Source organism: Strix uralensis, chromosome Z (genome assembly GCF_047716275.1).
Source record: "Strix uralensis isolate ZFMK-TIS-50842 chromosome Z, bStrUra1, whole genome shotgun sequence".
Classification (NCBI taxonomy): domain Eukaryota; kingdom Metazoa; phylum Chordata; class Aves; order Strigiformes; family Strigidae; genus Strix; species Strix uralensis.
This window is the reverse complement of record NC_134012.1, coordinates 22,629,238-22,648,485: the sequence shown is the minus strand read 5'-3', so window position 1 is coordinate 22,648,485 and position 19,248 is coordinate 22,629,238. Positions and strand designations below refer to the sequence as shown.

At 43.6% G+C, this 19,248-nt stretch overlaps 1 protein-coding gene across 1 annotated transcript in view; it reads right to left on the bottom strand.

The window, feature by feature from the left end:
* SVEP1 (sushi, von Willebrand factor type A, EGF and pentraxin domain containing 1) overlaps window positions 1-19,248 on the bottom strand; it is a 132,305-nt gene that overhangs the window by 13,283 nt on the left and 99,774 nt on the right. The window contains exons 37-46 of the mRNA XM_074856279.1: window positions 17,827-18,499; window positions 13,671-16,450; window positions 12,227-12,452; window positions 11,076-11,231; window positions 9,071-9,134; window positions 8,194-8,367; window positions 7,019-7,192; window positions 4,954-5,127; window positions 3,283-3,459; window positions 2,219-2,389 (exon numbers count right to left, since the gene is read on the bottom strand). Coding sequence (XP_074712380.1) covers window positions 2,219-2,389; window positions 3,283-3,459; window positions 4,954-5,127; window positions 7,019-7,192; window positions 8,194-8,367; window positions 9,071-9,134; window positions 11,076-11,231; window positions 12,227-12,452; window positions 13,671-16,450; window positions 17,827-18,499 — 4,769 coding nt within the window. The remainder of the gene's footprint in view (window positions 1-2,218; window positions 2,390-3,282; window positions 3,460-4,953; window positions 5,128-7,018; window positions 7,193-8,193; window positions 8,368-9,070; window positions 9,135-11,075; window positions 11,232-12,226; window positions 12,453-13,670; window positions 16,451-17,826; window positions 18,500-19,248) is intronic.

The window sequence follows — 19,248 nt, the reverse complement described above, 5'->3', positions numbered from 1 at the left end:
CATGAAAACACAGGTTTGTGTTTTCACGTGTTTCTCAGAAACATCTTTGGGCCTTTTTAGTTCCCATTTTAGGTGAAAAGAGGAGGGGGAATTGTTATTCCTCTCCCTTAATACACCAAAAGACAGGTTATTCTGCTTTGTTTTGCTGTACTACACCCTGATCATCTGTCCGCCTCATCACTTCATTTTTTGAAAGAATTTTCCCTAATATTTATTCCTCTGAACAGTCCCAGTAGACTCCATGGTGTAGCAAACAGAGGACACATGTTTGACAGTGCTTTGTAAATCAGACCTTCCAGCTTTCTAGTAACCAGTAGCAAGAACCTCTCTTAGCAGAAAGCTAAAGCCCTTGGCATAGAGTAGGATTCTGTGTAACAAATATTAAATAATAATAAAAAGTAAAGTTGGCAACATTAAAGGGGCAGCTGAAGAATCTATATGTACACAAATAGTTTTGCTAATGAATTCTAGCTTAGGTAGAGTAGCTATTATGCAGCCATCCCTTGAATTCTCTAGCCACCACAGTTTAGAAAGAAATGATGAGATACTTGGCAAACTTTTCAGAAAGGGCTCAGTGCTTTGCAAGTGTAAATTTCTAACAGGACTTTTGGATACCTCTTGACAGCTGAAGTAACTCATGTGCTTTTACTGTAAATCTCTACTTGGCTACTTGACAGGTGATTCTTCATGGCAATGGCAAGACATGGTCACATAACCAGGAGAAACTGTTTTTTCAGGGGCAGCTTCTCTATTCCTGAAACATTCAGGAGTTACAAGCCCACTTCTCTGGCTTTGGGTCTCCTCAAAACGATCTACTGATCTGTGATTTTTAGGCAAGGCAATTATAACTATCAGATACAGAATTTTAACAGAGTGCCTGCTCTGAGGGCAACTCATCTTGATTAGGTCTTAAAATTCAAGATGTTTTGCTGCCAGAATACATATAAAGAAACTGATGGGGGTACCTTAATTAGTCAGGCTTGGCACAGTATAGAATCCTCCATCTCCGACGGGCTTCTGACCTAAACAGAAAATCCCCAAGGAGGGAAGTAGTATTGTTGCTTCTATTTTGGACACAAGGAGCTGAGACTTGTAGGAGGAGAGGCAGACCTGAGAACTTTGATGATGGGTCTTATGTTCCTAGATGAGCGTTCTGGCACCTTCCCTCTTCTGTGGGAGTTCTCGAGCTTAGGGAATGCAGTGGCTTGTGACTGGTCACTGACGTGCCCTAAGGTTTTTTGCTTTTAATACTCATGTTTCTAAACGAAATACGTAAGGCTCAGTGTATAGTATGGTTGCTGTTATGCCATCTGAGATAAGACTTCAAGGTGCAGCTAAGTCATTGCTCTATAGCTACCCATCAGAAGGCTAGTCAAGCTTCTGACAGGGAAACGGCAGATGACACGGGGAAACGGCAGATGACAAGGTCTTTTCCATCAAAGCCCTCTTAACCCTTTTCCTACACCTCATCCCTGACTTTAAGTTAAGTGTTTGAAGATGCTTATATCTGTTTTTAACTGTTTTGTTTATCATCTCTTCTATGTTTTGTGTTGGTTTCTCCCATTTTCCATTTAAAACTTCAGTGTGAAAGAGTTAATTTTGTAAATTAAACAAGGGAATTTTTTAGCTCAACAAACCAAAAAGTGACATTTTCCTGCTGATATGCCAAGGGTGGAAAGGCTACACTTTATCTCTGGTATTTTGTTAAAACCATGAATTTCTGCAGTACTTAGTGTGTATTCTTTAGTGAGCTGTATCAACCTATCCTTAAGTATTTTATTGCAAAACAATTTTCAGGAGCTGCCAAGCTCTAAACACAGTGAAAGAATAAGCACCCATTGGATCTCTTACTTTTGTTTTCTGCAGTGCTTGATCTTTGACTGTGAAAAACTGTCTGGCAGTGCTTAAAACAGCACAGCATGTCAGAAAGATGACTGTCACTTTCTCACAAAAGATGCAAGAAGAGAGGAACTTAGGTGTGGGATACAACATTGTAGCAAAAGAAACTGTAAGATTAGCAAGGACTAAAGAGAAAAATTGTGGAAGCCCTCTCTTGCACTTGAAAATAAAGCAATACCCTGTACTTTATATGCCCCAGGTGAAACCATGATGGCACTGAAACTAGCAAAAACTTCACTTTAATTTTAATTGCAGCTAGGATGACACCTCCATGCTTATGGCAAGTTAAGATATGATTCTGTTCATGGAAAAGACTCACCTTTGCAGGTAGGTGGTGTTGTCCATGTTCCATTTTCTAAGCAAATGCTTCGCAGTGGCCCCTCCAGCATGTACCCACTGTAGCATGAATACGTGATCATGTCTCCATACTGATAGAAGCTACCACGAATCAGAGCATTCTCTGTGTGAGCTGGGGGGCCGCAAGATATCTCTAAAGAAAAGAAATGACCCAGAGGCTGGTGAGCTGCAATGCCTACACAATACAGTTTCTAACCCTGGACACAGTGCTTTGCACAAAGGACCTGGGAAAGGCCAGAGAGACACCTCTGATGGGAAATCAGGAAGTAGGGTTTCTTCATGGTGTAGACACTCACAGGGGGAACCTGTACATACACCCAGTGAGCAGGGAGATGGCCGGGAACATTAGGTAATGCAACAGTGGCTATATCCACCACACAGACCAGAAACTTTCAGATGGTCCCAGGATATACAGGAGACTGGGGTTGTACAGCGAGGTGATGTTTGTAGAGGGAGGTGATGCCATTGTCTAAACTAAACAATATTGCTTACAAGAAGCCAAAAAGCCTGCAAAAGGACACTATGCCTTCTGTCAGTGTCAATAAATACAATAAAAGGCAGCACCTCTCCCTACAACCCTCATCTCATCACCTGTAATCTCATAGGAATCATTCTCAGGATATTTAGGGTATCCAACAACCAATCCCAGCTCCAGTGCTTGCAAAAGGTAAATCAAAAATAAAATTAGAGTAGGGCCTAGTACACAGTAGCATGAATGCTCCTGGGGCATCAACCCACATATACATATTCTGGATCCTTTTAAAGAAACAACTCAGGTAGAAAGAAAGAAGAAATAGCTCTTCTGTAGAACTGCTTTGGTTGTCTTTATATGCCTGGATCTCTCAGAGTGACCGACCTCTCCAAACGGCAGTAGCAGACAAAAGCTCTCTTCTTCCAGAATACTTGCATCTAGGTGGAGAGCTCTGCTGACACGTCTGTGCTGTCATGCTCCTGTGTGGTACAGCTGAGGGTTCCAGCCCTCTGGTAAGTACCAAGCCCCTGCAGAACTCTACCTCATGTACTTACTTTCACACTTCGCTGTTGCTGGAGTCCAGGTCTCGTCAGCATTACAGGTGATCACAGACTGTCCTTTCAGCTGGTAGCCTTCCCTGCACCTGATGGATACGTTCTGACCAACATAAAAATCCACCTCGGATAGAAGGGCATTCTCTGGGATTATGAAAGGCACAGGACAAGGGTTTGCTGTTCAAAGAAAGGGTGTGAGGGAAAAGGAGAAGGGAGGAAAAATGGATGGAAGGAAGAGAATATTTTAGAATAGTTTCTGCAAATTTCAAAATCAAATAGTATGAAAAGCAATAGAAATGGATGCTGCACACAAGTCCAATTTGCAATTTGATGTAAAGTTGTCAGATTTGGGTCATAAAATAGTAATAAAAGGTTTGATTCTCTGTCGTCACATGGCTTGCTACCATACTCTACTAATGCCCACAGAAGACATACTAAGGGTTTAAGTGGGGAATATCCTACTTCTTACTATTAAACCATTCCCTCTTGTCCTTTCTGCTACCATAAACTTACTATAGCAAAGAGCCAGACCTACCCTACTTCTTGTTCTGAGGGGCTGGACCAATAAAGAGCAGCAAAAATCCAGGTTTTTGAGCAGAGACTTACAATAACAATCATTAGAATTTAGAATTTCTCTGATAATCTTATTTATTGCTGGCTGTAAGCTTGCTGAGCTATTGTTTGCATGGTCTATTGATCTCATCACAAATGTGGAAAAGTTTGGACTCTATACACAGCAGGGATTGATGCCAATTTCCTGAAATCAAAATCCTATGAGTCCTTTGTAATACAGAAATTAAGTATCTCAATTAGCCACCCAAAGACTACAGTAGATCTTAAAATTAGTTACAGACACATACAGCAACAAGGAAGGCTATTGTGTGTGTGTGTGTGCATGGTGCACATGTGTGTAAGGTGCATCTTTTGCAGAATCACAGAATAATTTATACAGTCATTTAAGTCCAACCTCCTTCCCAAAGCAGGGCCAAGTATGTCAGAGGTGGCTCTGGGACTTGACCAGCTGAAATTTGAGTATCTCCAATGATGGAGATTTCATGTCCTCTCTGGGGCCCCATTCCCGTGTTTGACTGCTACGATGATGAAAAGTTTCTTCAAATACTTAATAGGAATTTTCTTTGTTGCAGCTTGTGTCCATTGCCTCTCATCCTACCACTGTGCACCTCTGAGAAGAGTCTGGCTCTTTTTTCTTTACATCCTCCAAATAGTCAATTGTAAACAATAAAGTCTCCCTTTTGCCTTCTCCAAACTTTTCTCTCACCTGCTCCTCATACATCACGTGGTTCACTACAATTGGCTCCATTTTATGTCAGCTTTCCAACTAAAGGGAGCTATGCAGAACACAGCTCGTTCTTTTACTGTCACAAAAATACACTCAGACAAGTTAATGCTTTAACATGTCTCAGTAACTGCTCCCTTTGTTCCTCTGCAAAAATGGGATGCATGCCAACAAATCTCCCAATGTAAGCCAAAACAGTTTTTTAAACTACAAGCGACAAATTCTGCTCGTGCTACTCCAGAAGAAAATTAAAGTACATTTCCACAAAGATCTGCAGAAGTTGCTCTCGTTTACTGTCAGTTTAAATGAAGAGCAGCCTAGCTTTTAGTGCTTACAAATTGAGACCACTTTTTCATTACAAAGCAAACACACACGTTTACAGAGAGGCAAGGGATTACTCCATCTTCCATCTCTTGTGCACTCTGCTGTGGGTTCTCCTTCCAAGCTGTATCCCCTCTTGCAGAAATATGCTATTGTACTGCCAACTGTATTGTTTTCATAAATCGCCTTCCCATTCAGCAAGGAAACTGGAACTTTGCATCTGGTCTCTGCAAAGGAAGAGCTCTTATCAATTCAGCTTGATATTAGAGGTAAAGTAGCAGCCACAAACTAATAAATCATGAAGAGCATCCAGGGAGAGTTCAGTAGCCCTGGGAAGGAAATGTAGCCAAGCTAGGGAAGGAGCTCCTCCCAGTGATGGAGAAAAGCCACAGGTTTTTCAGGTCAGCAAAAAGTGGCAGTGCTGTACAGGAGAGGATGCATTTATGACTTCATACTGGTGTCAGTGGGCCATAACATGGAAATGGATCTTTCTTGCCACTGAGACATACCCCAGAACTTTGTAGCCCTTTGCACATTCCTTTTCACCTGACAAGAAATACCAGATGAGATGCAGGATGGGTTTGGTGCAGGATGACGACACTTATGTTACTAATTGCTCCCCTCAGGATTCTGACCTGTGTTTCTGAAGCCAGTAAGCAGACAGTCCAAGTAGGGTTACCATTGCTACCCAAGGGACTCTGTTCTGCATCACACTTTCCATTTGATTTTCCTAGGTGGTCTCTGTAATGGGATGACTGAAGATTAAACTTTCAGACAGACACAAGGCTGCCAGGCAAGACGAAGAGAGGAGCTGGTGAAGTGGCTGTGTTCAACCTTGTCCAAGATGATCTTCTTAACATCTGTTCAGCATTGCTAGTGTGTGACTTAAGTACCTGGCTAGGTACTAGAGATCTCCTCTCTGATGTGGATGTCCTCTGTCAACTTTCTAGATTGCTATTACAAGGTCTGCAAAGTGTTAGGGCACTGCAGTGCTGTGATCTGTGCATTGTGTGGTTGCCTAACACTGCCATCTGATGGTCCCTAGCCCTCATGAAGTTTTCATGGCTCTGGTGACAGGAACCTATCACTTGCCTTGAATGGAAGATCATTATCTGTCTTACTTCAGTGAAGCTGTCACAGCATGCTGCTCCACTCTGAATCTGTGCATGCAGCCGGGTGCAGAGTCATCAACATGTCAGCTCCATGTAAGAATACCAGGGGCAACTATGAAAAGTGAGCAGGATGCTGGGTCTAGAGTCTAGCTTGGGAGACCTGATGTATATGCAGCAGGGACAAGAACAGCCTGAAAGGAAGTGTTATGGGCAAGAAATGAGGTAGTGTGTTTCTGAGAGGGAAAGTGTGAAGCCCAGACTTTGTCTTTCCACAGCAAAGAAGCCAGAAATGGAGAACACTCAAAAGTTTATGAAACTGCTTCTATATGTTTTATTTTTTGAACAGAGTCATCCAGCAATACTGGCTATCTGTTTGAACCTGGGATCTTAAGTTTTTATTCTCTTCCAGTGTTGACAGCCTTGTTTCCACCCATTACAGCTCAGTCCATATGACACAGACAGTTCTTGCTCAGCCCTCATTCTGCTTTGTGGCATGAGCAACAGGATCTACTGAGGGAGCACCTGAAAGCAGTGATTTGCAAAATGGTACGCATCATGCATTTGTGGTGTTTATTCATGTGAGGAGTGTGGAGGTTAAAGGCTGAGCTGTTGAGACTGTCCTTGAGGCCCAAAGTTCAGAAAGAGAATATCAACTTAACAATTGACTACAGAAGGGTGCTGGGAGAAAAGTCACTTGTCCTTGCAGTCCATCACCTTTTGTTAGGGGTTTGATTTTCTGAAATGGCAAGGGACCTCATCTCTCATTAACCTTTTTAAACTGCAGATTAAAACCTTAGGAAAACTGCTGTCTAAGCTCTTTCTGGCTAGGTAACATGCAGTTCACCTTGTGGTGCATTTCATTTTCCAGGCACCATTTTCAATGCACATTACAGAATTGTTTCCTGAAAGCAGCTCAATCCCTGGACCATATGATACGCAAGCATAAGGGAGGAGCTACTGCTCATCCCAGATCGGAATGTGTCAGGCCATGAAACCAAACAGTTACCTTCACACAACGGCAAGGGTTTACTCCAGCTCCCATTGGCAAGACATGTGATATTCTGGGGCCCAACAAGATGGTATCCAGAGGTGCACACAAAGGTTATATTACTTCTGTATGTGTTTCCTGTAGAAATGGCCTCTGCTTTTTCTATTGAGGGATGCAGCCCACAAGTAATTCCTAGGAGAGGAGAAAACTTTTTGGTTTTATACAGACAAAAAAGGCCATTCTGTCTGTCTGCTACACAGTCTGACAGCTCTGTTCACACACTGAATTATTGGAAAGATGGGAGGAAAGAAGCTGTGAAGTATTATACGGAGAAGTGTTATACAGTGCCTTGCCTGCTCACTCTCCTGGGGTTCAGGCTGCAGACACCTGAGAGAGAATGTGTCCAAATGTATCTGATGGTGTTATAAACTATAAGGTGTGTTCAGAGTGATCCAGAATATTTCTTCTGAGCAGGCCAGAGGCTGCATTTGCAGTCTCCTTTGCTTCCTGTACAGTGCAAGGTGATCTCAAGATGTCCCCAGGAAAAATGACAGTAGTTAAGAAGGATCTTGTCCGCTGTCCCATGCTTACTGTGAAGACCAGGCAAACTGGTCAAAGGTGAGAGAGAAGAATGCAAGTGGTAGGACTGTGACACCACCATGAGAAGACGGGAAACGATTTATTGGTAAAGATTATAAACTCCTGGCATTTGATTTATAAGCTGTATGAAAGAAGTCATAAATCCTTCTTTCCATGCTCCCACAGTTAATCATCTTCTGCTGCACAGAGAGCCAAGATTTGATTCTGAGGAGCAGAGTCTTGATCTCCATACATACAGAGTGGCCAGGATATATTAGCCTTGGCATGGCAGAGATGAACCATCCCAGCACAGGATGTCCAAGGCCCTGCACACCACAATGCAAGGCAAATCAAACACAGCAGGCCACGCTCTGCCCCTACCGACCTGAGCATGATTCTATGCATGTGCCATTTTAATGTGCCAAAAGGAGCTCCCTTCAGATCAGAGAGGAACTGCCAATGACAACTTCTCTGATGGCTTTTCCTCTGGCTTCTCCTGTTACAGCCCTCCAGCTGGAGGGGGAGACTGGGAGGAAGCCAGCAAAAGCACTCTCTCAGTTTGTTCTCCAGCTGTCCTGAAAAACTGTCACCATGTTGCTCTGCTTTCTACTTACGCTTGCATGAAGGGGCAGAGGGGCTCCACTTTTTGTCAACATGGCAAATCCTTCGGCTTGGTCCCTGCAGCTCAAAGCCAGGGTCACAGTTGTAAAACACCTCATTGCCAAACAGGAACTCCCCTCCCTGAACAGATCCATTTTCTATCATGTCTGGGGGTCCACATGATACTCCTGTAACATAAGGAATATGTTCCAATCAGACATAATGCATATGGCCTGTCCTGTTCACAGCTCCTCCATAGGTTTTACTCTGAGAAACAGGGAAAGAACATAGCATTCATCTGGGCATTCCCAGATATTTACTCCTGAGTAGCAACACAGTATCACGCTCGGTGCTTCCAGTTCCTGCTAAAAGACAAAATCTATTGCAGCTGTGCTGGCAGGGAAGCCTTGTGAAATTCCACTGTTGCCACTTACAGCCAATAGCTGAAGTCCATATAAGTATTTATGTAGACAACTCCTGTTTCCACACTGCAGTCAGCGAGCATCAGACATCTCACAGAAGTGAAGTCCCTTTGAGAATGAGTATCCCCAGAGTTTCATCTGAGGATGCTAAGTACCTGCAACTCCTGGCAGCTAGCATCTTCAGAAATCATGACTGCAAGTGTCAGAACTATTTAAACATGGAAGCTGTCTGCACAGCTTTCTTAGGGATACAGGAGCAAGGCAGAAAGGTGTAGTGATTTCCTTCTCACTATTACCTGCACACACCAGCAATTCAGCAAATCTTCCAGGCTGTTATCAGTGGTACTTACCAAAAATTTTTAGGCAAATGCAGACAGTATGAGTTATAAAGCAAAATGAGCATTAGTGTTTTCTGTTGTGTAAAATCACCCTTGACCAACATGAAGTGACAAACTCAGGTGGAACATACTTCTGCACACTGGCACTGTGCCACTCCAAAGCCTGTCTTCTTGGCAAGTCCGTTCTGCATCACCCTGTGAAACAAAAGAAAATGTTCAAAGAACAACTTTGCTTAGTCAACTCTTTTCTCCCATCAACTCTAGTATTCAGCAAGGCCAGGATGTTTTCCCTCCATGAGCAATGCACATAAAGAGACAGTTAAATGCTACAGCCCAAGTTTATTAGCAGAGTTTAGGGCAGAACTCCTTCCTGCAAAATGATGGGCATTGTTTAAAACCAAAAGTTTGTGGGGCCAGTTAGTGAGTTCTTCTGTCCTTCTCCCATGACTATCATCTTTGTCAGTTTTATCATTCTTGTTCCCAGCAATGTGCTATGATGACAAATTTTCTCCTTCCAGGACATGCTTAAGAGAAAATCTAACTAGCAATTTTTCAACAACAGTACAAGTTTGTGTTTTATAAACATAATGGACTGATTTTGACCACATCCCAAACACTCATTCTTTAAATCTGCCTATAAAGAATGTTATTTCTCTCTTACATACAGGCTTTATAGACAGTCTAATAGCCCAGGATTTATTTCTTATTTTATTCCAAGACATGAAGAACAACATCTAAATTTGTCCCTTGAAGTAATACTTTCATTACAAAGCAAACCCATTGACAAGGGCAGCTGTTTGACATGAGTGTTTTATGGCATCACACCCAATAGACATTGCTTCCCAAAGGAAAAAAGCAGGACTTCTCTTCAACAGCAGGGAGACAGATTGACGCTAGGTGGCGAAGCCGGAATACAAAGTCTGGAAGGACATTTTACTGTATGAAAGCACTGGTTTACTACCTCCAAAAATAACTTGAAACAGCAACTCTACCTATCTGTCGAAATACCAACCCACCCTTCTGTCTCCAGTGATATTACATACGTGGCAACATAATGCAAATTAAATCTATTTTTACCTAAGCATTCTCTAAACTCTCCTTACTTTTATACTGAGTGACTGAGTGAAATTCACTCCTGACTGGGTGAATTCACATGCATGAAGTTCTTAACGCATTACTGGTGTTACGACAGTACAAAGGAAGCATAATCCTGCATTCTGCTTGGTACTTACAAAACATGGTGTTAAGAGACAGCCTCTGTCCTGGAGATACCTCACCACCCCATGCCTCTAGACCCGACTGTGCCCTACTCTGCCATCCCCTGGGGATGGCGGAGGCCATGCTGTGCCTCAGCAACATATGTTCTTTTCTGCTAATTTCAAAAGCTGAGTGCAGCTCTGGAAAACATACCTGAAGCAACTCTGAATTGGACAGCCTGAGTCCTGATAACGGGACAGCAGTGCTGCTCCAGAGCTCAGGTGGATAAAAGCTCAATGTTCATAATAAGAAAAATGGACAGGAAAGAACTCTGTTTCCTCCTCCAGCAGGGAATAAAGCTGCCATTGAACAAACTGGAATCTCTCTACCTTACTAAAACAAGAGATACCAGTTCTATACCATCTAGCAATATCACAGAAGTGAGGGCAGTGGGGTTTATCAGGACCTTTTGAGTCTGAAAGGCACAATACAGCAGACATAATGCTTGGGCCACCATGAAATCAAGGGAAGAATGCAATCTAACTCTGGCCAGAGAACCAGTTCAAAAGAGCAATACATGAAATTTAAGTCTTCCATGATTTAAGGTCACAAGCACATATAATGATGTTATTTGCAGAGGGCTGAAACAACCTTCTGTTAAAAGAAGTACAACACTGAAAGGTTATCTGCTGAACATGTATCTTGAACAGGATGCTTATATTTGCTTCAATTATATGCCCAAGTAATTCAAGGACTATTCTAGACATACCAGGAACATTCTACAGATAATAACAACAACAACAGCAGATGTCCAAATTCTGTGGCAGTTAAGGGAATATATCAATATGAACCAGACATAACATACTCTTACAGTCATCACATAATAAATGAAAATTGACAACTAAATGTTTAGAGTGCTGGAGATTTGAGCTTGCTTACTTGTAATTCATAGCCAGAATCACACTTATAAAGAACTATGTCTTTGTAATTGTATTTAGTGCCAACCATAAATCCATGCTCTGGAGACTCTGGGGTCCCACAGGACACAGGAATGCAGACGTCATCAGAAAATGGTGGCACCCAAATGCCACTCTCCTGAAAAAGAAATGTAATTATAACTGTGAAGGCACCACTTTATATGCTTAACCCCTATTTTAATGAAAAAGCTAGGAAAACCATAGTAGAAGCATACAATGGCTGTGGGTGTACAGATGTGGTTAATATAATATTATCTGTGCAATCCTTAATAAAACTCAGTAACTTAAGTAACACTTTTAAGATGTCAACATAGACTGGAACTCAGCTTTGGCAGGAATGTTCAGCTTAGACTTACAGGACAGAAGAAACACAAAGTAAACAGGGCAATAGAAGCTTGGAAAAGCAAGTTCACTTGTACAAGGTCACCTAATATTGCTCAGGGAACACATCAGGAGAAGAATAAGAACAGCTGTCTGACTGCATGTTCTGTACTTCTCTCCTGGCTGAATGTCTAACACCATGACTATGCTTCAGCTGCCTTCCCAGACTCTCTAAGGGAAGTCTGATACCTGAAGAGAGAGCTTTTCTCCTATGAGCAGACGTACTGACTTAAAGAGCCTAAGCTTAAGTCAAGGTTGTCCACACCTAATGTGACAAGAGGTTACTAGCAGAACTGATGAGGATGTTTACTCTTTAACATACAGAGGATTCAAGTTTCTACAGCTGCACAGTGGATTAAAATGTGTGCTGCCTGTTATTCTGCAGAAAAAGAGCTCTGCACACAATCCTCAAAATACATTAGAAATCTCGGGCATAATTTTTCTAAAATCTTGGACATGATTTATTCCCTGAAATGTGATAAAAGGAATGCTTTTCTAAAGGACAGCATTAGTTTTCAATGCAAGAAGGAGTCAAAAATTTCTAGATCTGAAAGTCTATACACAGAAAACTAATAATTGCTCTTACTGGGCAACAAGGAAGCATATTATATTTTTTAGTCCACGCTTTACTTTTGTTACGTACAACTAAGGGCCAAAAGCTAACGAGGGCATGAGGAGGACTCTTCAATTCAAGAAAGCTGGCAAAATAAAACTGTGCAAATAACACTATACCTTGCATGTAGATGTGCTTGCTCCCAGCAGAGTATAGCCTTCTACACATGATAGTGTGATGTTTGTGTTCACAGTGAAGTTGTCCCCAAGTACGATTACATGGGTGGTATTTCCTGGGAGGGGACACTTTCTGGGGCAACAGGAAATACTTTGAGGAGACCACTGTCCATCTTCCTGGCAAATGCATACATCCACCTCTGTCACCATTGTGTAGCCTTCCAGGCATCTGCAACACAGCATGAAGACCTGACCACAGAGACACAGCTAGGGATGAGCTAAGCCATTAATTACAGTCAGTCATTTTTCAGCATTAGTTTTTCATAAGCACACTTTGGGATTTCTCTATTATTTCAAGGCAACTCTGTAAGAAGCATGCCTGGACTGAATTTATTCTTTTGCAAGAGCTGGAAGCTTCAGACTTCATCTCCAGCTGCTTCATGCTGCTGCAGCACCACAATGGAAAGTGAGTTGGTGGCTTTAGTGCTTGGAGGGTACTGAACGCTTTACTGCAGTTCCTGCACTGCCCTTCCCTTTGGAAGGAGGGCTTTTGGTTAGGTAAACAGTGTGTGAGCACCAAGCAATTCTAAAGATGATCTCACTTTCTTCCAAGAACAAACCAACCCTTAGGCTGAGCACAGGCTTAGACATTTGCTTAGACATGTAAGGCTGATTCGCTCTGTTCCACATGGTGCTTCACCAAGAGCAACACAACTGGCTCGCACAAGTGGGTTCACTTGTAGAAAGGCAGACACAAACACTCCCTTGTTAAAGCTGCATGGAAATGACCTATACTGGTAAACTAATCCACATGCCATCTCCCAGTTCTGTCCCATACTATTATTTACTTTTACTGCCAAAAACTCATCTTCCCTTCTGACAAGGAACTCCTCACTTTGGAGAAGAGATTGCAGTGTGCACACTTCAGTAAAATAACAAAACCCCCTTTCTCTCATACCTGACAAAGGAGTAACTTTGCATCAGGAACACCTGCACTGTTGCAGTACAGAAAATGGGACAAGAGGGAGATCAGCCCTTTTGTATTACAACAGGCACCTGAAGCCAGAGGAAAATGTAAAATGGGGTATCAAAAGGCAAGAAAAATTGCACACCCTGCTGACTGTTGCTGCCACCTGCTAAGAAAACCTGAATGTCCAAGACCAGTGTTTCAGAGGTGGAGAAGAGAAATGCAAAGGGGAATGGGAAACTAAAAGCAGTGGAGGAGTGCAGCCCAACAGGCTGAAATACCTTGCTGGAGTTTTGACAGTGGTTCAAGTCATACTTTACAAGTGCATGGGAATGTGGGCTTTGCCAGTCTGACCATGTGATAGGGCATAACTTTTCTTCCAGGTTTTTTAAAAACTTGCACTAACTGAGGGTGCATAAACCCTTCCACCTTCATTCCTTCAGAGATTTTATGGAAACAGAATGGCAGCAGCATTCTTACCTGTACTGAACCTTGCTCCCATAGGTGTAAGTGTTTCCAAGAATCTCTGCATTTGGAACAGAAGGTGGTGGGCCACAGCTTAACAGCTCACAGCTTGGGTATGGCTTCTTCCAGACACCAGTCTCCACACAAGTCAGTTCTGGACTCCCCCGCATGACAAAACCCGTCAAGCAGGTATAGATGATGGTGTTCTCATCTGCAGAGCTGCTCCCATTGATAAATGTGTTGGGGATGATGGGTGGAGAGCCGCAAGAAATCTGCCCGCAGCGAGGAAACCCAGAACTCCACTTGCCAGCTGCCTCACAGGTGACTTCAGAAGGCCCTAGCAGTTTGAAGCCCTCCAGGCACTGAAACTGGGCAATTTTCCCACAGCTGAAATCTGTGCCAAGAATGACCCCGTTCTGAATCTGTGGCGTAGGACACAAACAAGGTACACAAGATGGAAGGCTTCCACTCCAGGAGCCATTGGACAAACATTGCCTTAAAGGATTGCCATGCAGCTCATAACCAGGGAAGCACACATACAGGGCAAATTCCCCATAGGTAAAGCCTGAGCCATTCAGAAAGCCATGGGAGATGTCTTCAGGAGGTCCACAAATGACTGGTTCACAGTGTGGAGCATCTGAATCCCAGGTACCATCACTCTGACAGGTAAGTGTAGACACTCCTTGCAGGCTATATCCTTCGTTGCAATGATAGTGCACTTCTTTCTTAAAGCCAAAGTCTGAGCCACTAGTTCTCCCATTGGAAAGAGGCAGTGGCGCAGGACAGGTCACAGCTTTGCAAACTGGAGCGATTCCACTCCAGGTTCCATTTGCAAGGCAGACTCTACTCCTGTCCCCATCTAACAGGAAACCTTCATTGCATTTGTACTCTGTATGTCTCTGGAACGTGTACTCCTCTCCAGTCACCTGACCATTCTCCAAAACTGGTGGTGGGCTGCAGGAAACAGGAATGCAAATTGGTTCACTGCCATCCCACTTCTGGTTCTCTTGGCATCTCCTCTCTGTGGGGCCATTTAACTGGTATCCAGGATCACACTCATAGTAGACAACACTCCCATATGTGTAGTTTTCCCCTCTTATGTTTCCATTCATAATATGGGTAGGTGAGCTGCATGTTATTGCGTTGCAGTATGGAGCAGTGTTACTCCACTGCCGACTTGGCAAACACAGACGTGTGTCGGAGCCCATGAGTATGAACCCTGGCTTACAGCTGTACTGCACAATACTACCAAGTGTGTTCTCAGTGAAATGTAAAAAACCGTTCTCTGGGGGTGACAACAAGGTGCACTCTATTGAGACGCAGGCAGGGGCAGTGCCGTTCCAAGTACCATCTTCTTGGCAAGCTATAACAGGGTTTCCCAGCAGCTCGTAGCCAGAGTAACATGTGTATAAAATTACAGTTCCAAATAAGAAAGTGGTGAGCTGCATTGCACTGTCCTCCTTCAGGGAACTTTTGAAGTCTTTCAAACTGTCAGCCAGTAACATATGCGAAAGGGAGGGGCTCTCTGTTACACTCTCCTGGTCAGAACGTCTTTCCCCGTGTCTCACCTGCACGTACTCCCCAAAGTCAATGTGAGGAGGCAGGCCACAATCTGTTGGGAGGCAGGTTGGTGTGGAGCTAGACCAGCCTGATTCTTCACAGGTCTGCATGGCAAGGCCAGACAGCTGGAAGCCTGGCACACAGCTGTAAATGACCATGGCCCCATAGCTATAATCTGCACCCTCCACAAAGCCATTCTCGATGGGCTGGGGGGGCAGGCAATTTATGGCTTTGCAGGAGGGAACATCTGTACTCCAATCCCCTGTCTCTAGGCATCTCAGCGTTTCCTCCCCTTGGAGCTGGAAACCTCTGTCACAGGAATACCTAACGGTCTGCCCATAATGGAAGTTTGTGAATGAGTATTTGCCATTGAGGATCTTCTTAGGCCTTGGGCATTGAATAGGTTTGCAAGATGGCCTTCCTCCAAGCCACTGGCCATCTTCTCCACAGAGGATAGTTGTGTTCCCCACCAGTTCGAAGCCTGGTTTACATGTATAGAGGGCTGTGCTAAGAAAGGTGAGGCCCTGCACATCAACAATGCCATTGTGAATTTCTTCTGGTTGGGGGCACTCCACGGGAATACATTCTGGCAAAGGCAAGCTCCATGTGCCATCAGCCTGGCACCTGATGGTAGACTCACCCTTCAGTAAAAACCCATCCACGCAGATGTATTTCACGGTGCTACCAAAATGTAGAGATGAAGTCAAGGGGTCACCAAACGGGATGTATGGAGGTGCAGGACACTGTACAACCTTGCAGAAGGGAAAGGAATCATTCCACTGTTGTGAGGGCAAGCATTTCAGTATAGAGGAGCCATGCAAAACATAACCCTCCTTGCAGGAGAACTGTACAACACCAACTTGGTAAGACACTTCCCTCAAGACCAGCTGGTTTTCTGCCAAGGGTGGTTCTGGACATTTTGTTGGCACACACTTCGGGCTTTGCTTTTTGCTCCATTTCCCAGACTTCTGACATGTCCAGGAAACATCTCCAATTAGCTCATAGCCTTCATCACAGAAAAACTCAACTCTGGAGCCCATATCAAAAGTTTCTCCTTTGGAGTAGCCATGCTGGATGGGTGGTGGTTTTCCACAGCTGAGGGGAACACAGGAAGGAGGTGATTCACTGTACCATTGCCGATTGGCTTGGCAGATAAACACTGAGCTCCCAACCATCTGGTAGCCAGACTCACACTGATAATTTGCTTGATTCTCAAAGAAGCGTCCAGTTGTTTCCTGCAAAACAGGTAAGACAGGGACATGTCTGAAATGATGCATGGTTGGGGCAATAGGAGGCTGATTTTACTTCTTGTGTTCTTTTGGTCTAGCTTCTAGCTGAACCCACACAGCAGTGAAGGCTGTCTGCAAAGGAATGAATGCAAATAACTGACAGAGAATGTCTTGCCTCAAATGATGCCCCCTGCTGTCAGGAAATCTGAGATCACTATCAAAAGAAAACAGAAAATTCAAGGCTTAAAAGGTAAAAGGTAGAAACTGTTTTCTCTGCTTTCCCCCTTCCTGACCCATGAGGCCAAAAGATGTGTAGACAGCAAGACAGAAAAGAAATGGGTCAGGGGAAGCTGCCATGAAATGGCCTATTGCTGTTATGATTCTTTAGCTCACAGGCATATTCAAGGCTGGAGCCCTCAGATGTACTACTAGTAGGAGACATTTATAAGCGCCACATATGCAGCTGCATGGTCTTGAGTTGCAGGCTGAGCTCTGACTGAGGTATTAAAAAATGGCTCTAACAGGAAGGAGTATCTGGAGGAGAGATCCTACCTAAGGAAGACAACACAGAGTGATATGCATTAATTAGAGGATGTACTTGTGTGGGAGTCTGAACAGAAATTGTTGCTATTACTGATGGAAGCCCATGTAGGAACTGGGATGCAAACCTTCCCTCCCCCCAATGATGTTTAGCAAATGCAGATTCCCTGGTGGCTAGATTTAAGGAAGCATGGGGGATATTCAGAAGAAAAATGCCTTAAAAATTTAAAGTTAAATCTTTACAATAGTGTTTTTGATCTTCCTTACCACAGTATTACCCTTGTGCATCAAAGCACAACACAGGTTAAGTAGTTGTTACAAGTCTGGGCTGACACAACTTCAGGCATTGTTGCAATGTAATTTGGTAACGAAAGGGAAGTTCTAACTTCAGTAAAGAAGTGTGCTTGCATTGAAAGGAGAGAAATTATCCCAAGGTGATTTATCTATTACAAATCAGTTTTTTTCATAACACTGAAAAGAGCAAGGTTTGTGAACTGACAGCAGCACTTCATATGTCTCCAGATGGCACTGGAAACCACCCACGACCAAACAAATGAAGAGTTAAGACATTAAGGAAATCAACTGATTGTCACATGGCATCTTGAGTCTCCTAATTGAAAACCCACTTTAAGATAGGAAATCCCATGGAAGTGTCCATGCTTTTCAGACGTGATTCTCCTGCAAATCCTCCCATTTTTCCCTTTGCTTATTCCATCCAGTCACGTACTTCCTCAATTTTAACAGGAGAGCGAAACAGGAGAAAGAAAACCCCATTAGCGGCAATTGTGAAGACATACTCAGTTTGCTATAGTACCAGGCAGATGAGAAAACTCAGTCTGTACCTTAATAAAGCCATTCTCAAGCTGCGGAGGTTCTCCACAGGACACTGGGTGGCATGTGGGCAAACTGCCACTCCAGTTGCCAGTGGCCTCACAGGTCCGCTTCTTCTCTCCCTTGATGTAGAAGCCCTTGTTGCAGCTGTAAGCCACCACTGCTCCAAAGCTGTAGTTGGCCCCACTGGCATAGCCATTGCTAATGTGGGGAGGCTCTCCGCAGCGAATGGGGATGCACTGGATGCTCAAAGGAGAAGGATTCCACTGGCCCCCTCGAAGGCACTCGATCTTGGCTGAAGTGTTCAGAACAAAGCCTTCCATGCACTTGAAGCTCACGATGGAGCCAGCTGCGAACCTGGCTTTGCTAATGGACTCCAGAATGCTGTATGAGACAGTGGATGGCTTTTCACAGAAATCAGCAATGCAGTGGGGCATCTCCCTGCCCTCTGGAGGCACCCACTTCCCTTCCGCATTGCAAAGCAGCTGAGAGTTATCAGCCAGGCTGTAGCCATCTGAGCAGAAGTAATAAGCTATATCACCAAAGAGGCGGTGGCCACTCTCTGGTGATGCATTTTCCACATGGGGTGGTTCATCACAGGATACTGCCAGGCACTGCTGGTGGCTCACACTCCACTCGCCGCTGGCTAAGCACTCTATGGTTGCAGGGCCAACTAACGTGTAACTGTGGATAAGGAAACCACATAGGAAGTCAAAAAGACAAGCATTGTCAAACACTGCCTACAGTTTCCTGAAGCCCCAGCAGCACAAGCTTGCTTGCTAACACCCTGGAAGAATAGGATTCTTTATAAAAGCTATGATCAACTTCAAAAGGAAAATCTTAAAGCCTACATGTACATGGGTGAGGTATCATAATGAGCGATATCCCAGCACACCTTGTGTATATTGCTTCTCTCTTGACTGTCCATCTGATTGCCATTCCTGAATTTCTTTTGGTTGAAATTATTACAACAGACCTAGTACTGTGCTGTGACAGTCCATACAAGCCTCAAAGAAACGATCCCACCAAGAAATTCTTTCCCTTTAGCAAAACTGAATGGAAAAGAAAGAGATGAAAAGCCCATAAAGACCTTTTGAGTTCCTGTATCAGTCACATCGATCTATTTTCACACTTGCAAACAGAGAGAAACCCAGAAATGCTCTTGCGAATAATGCACGTGGCAATTTTTAATTAATTGGCAATTAAATGGCAATTAAGAAACCACTGTAAAAATTGTTATAAAAGCCAATAAAAAAATTAATGCTGAGTTAAAAAAACCCCATCTTTTATGATGAAATTCTACCACATGATTACTGTTAGTGTAGCTGTATTTCTCTAATCTGTCTCTGGGATGTAGTGACAGGCATTATTCCATGCTGCTCATTACCCCACTTAAAACCCTGCTGCTTAAACATGCAACAGTATAGTCACAG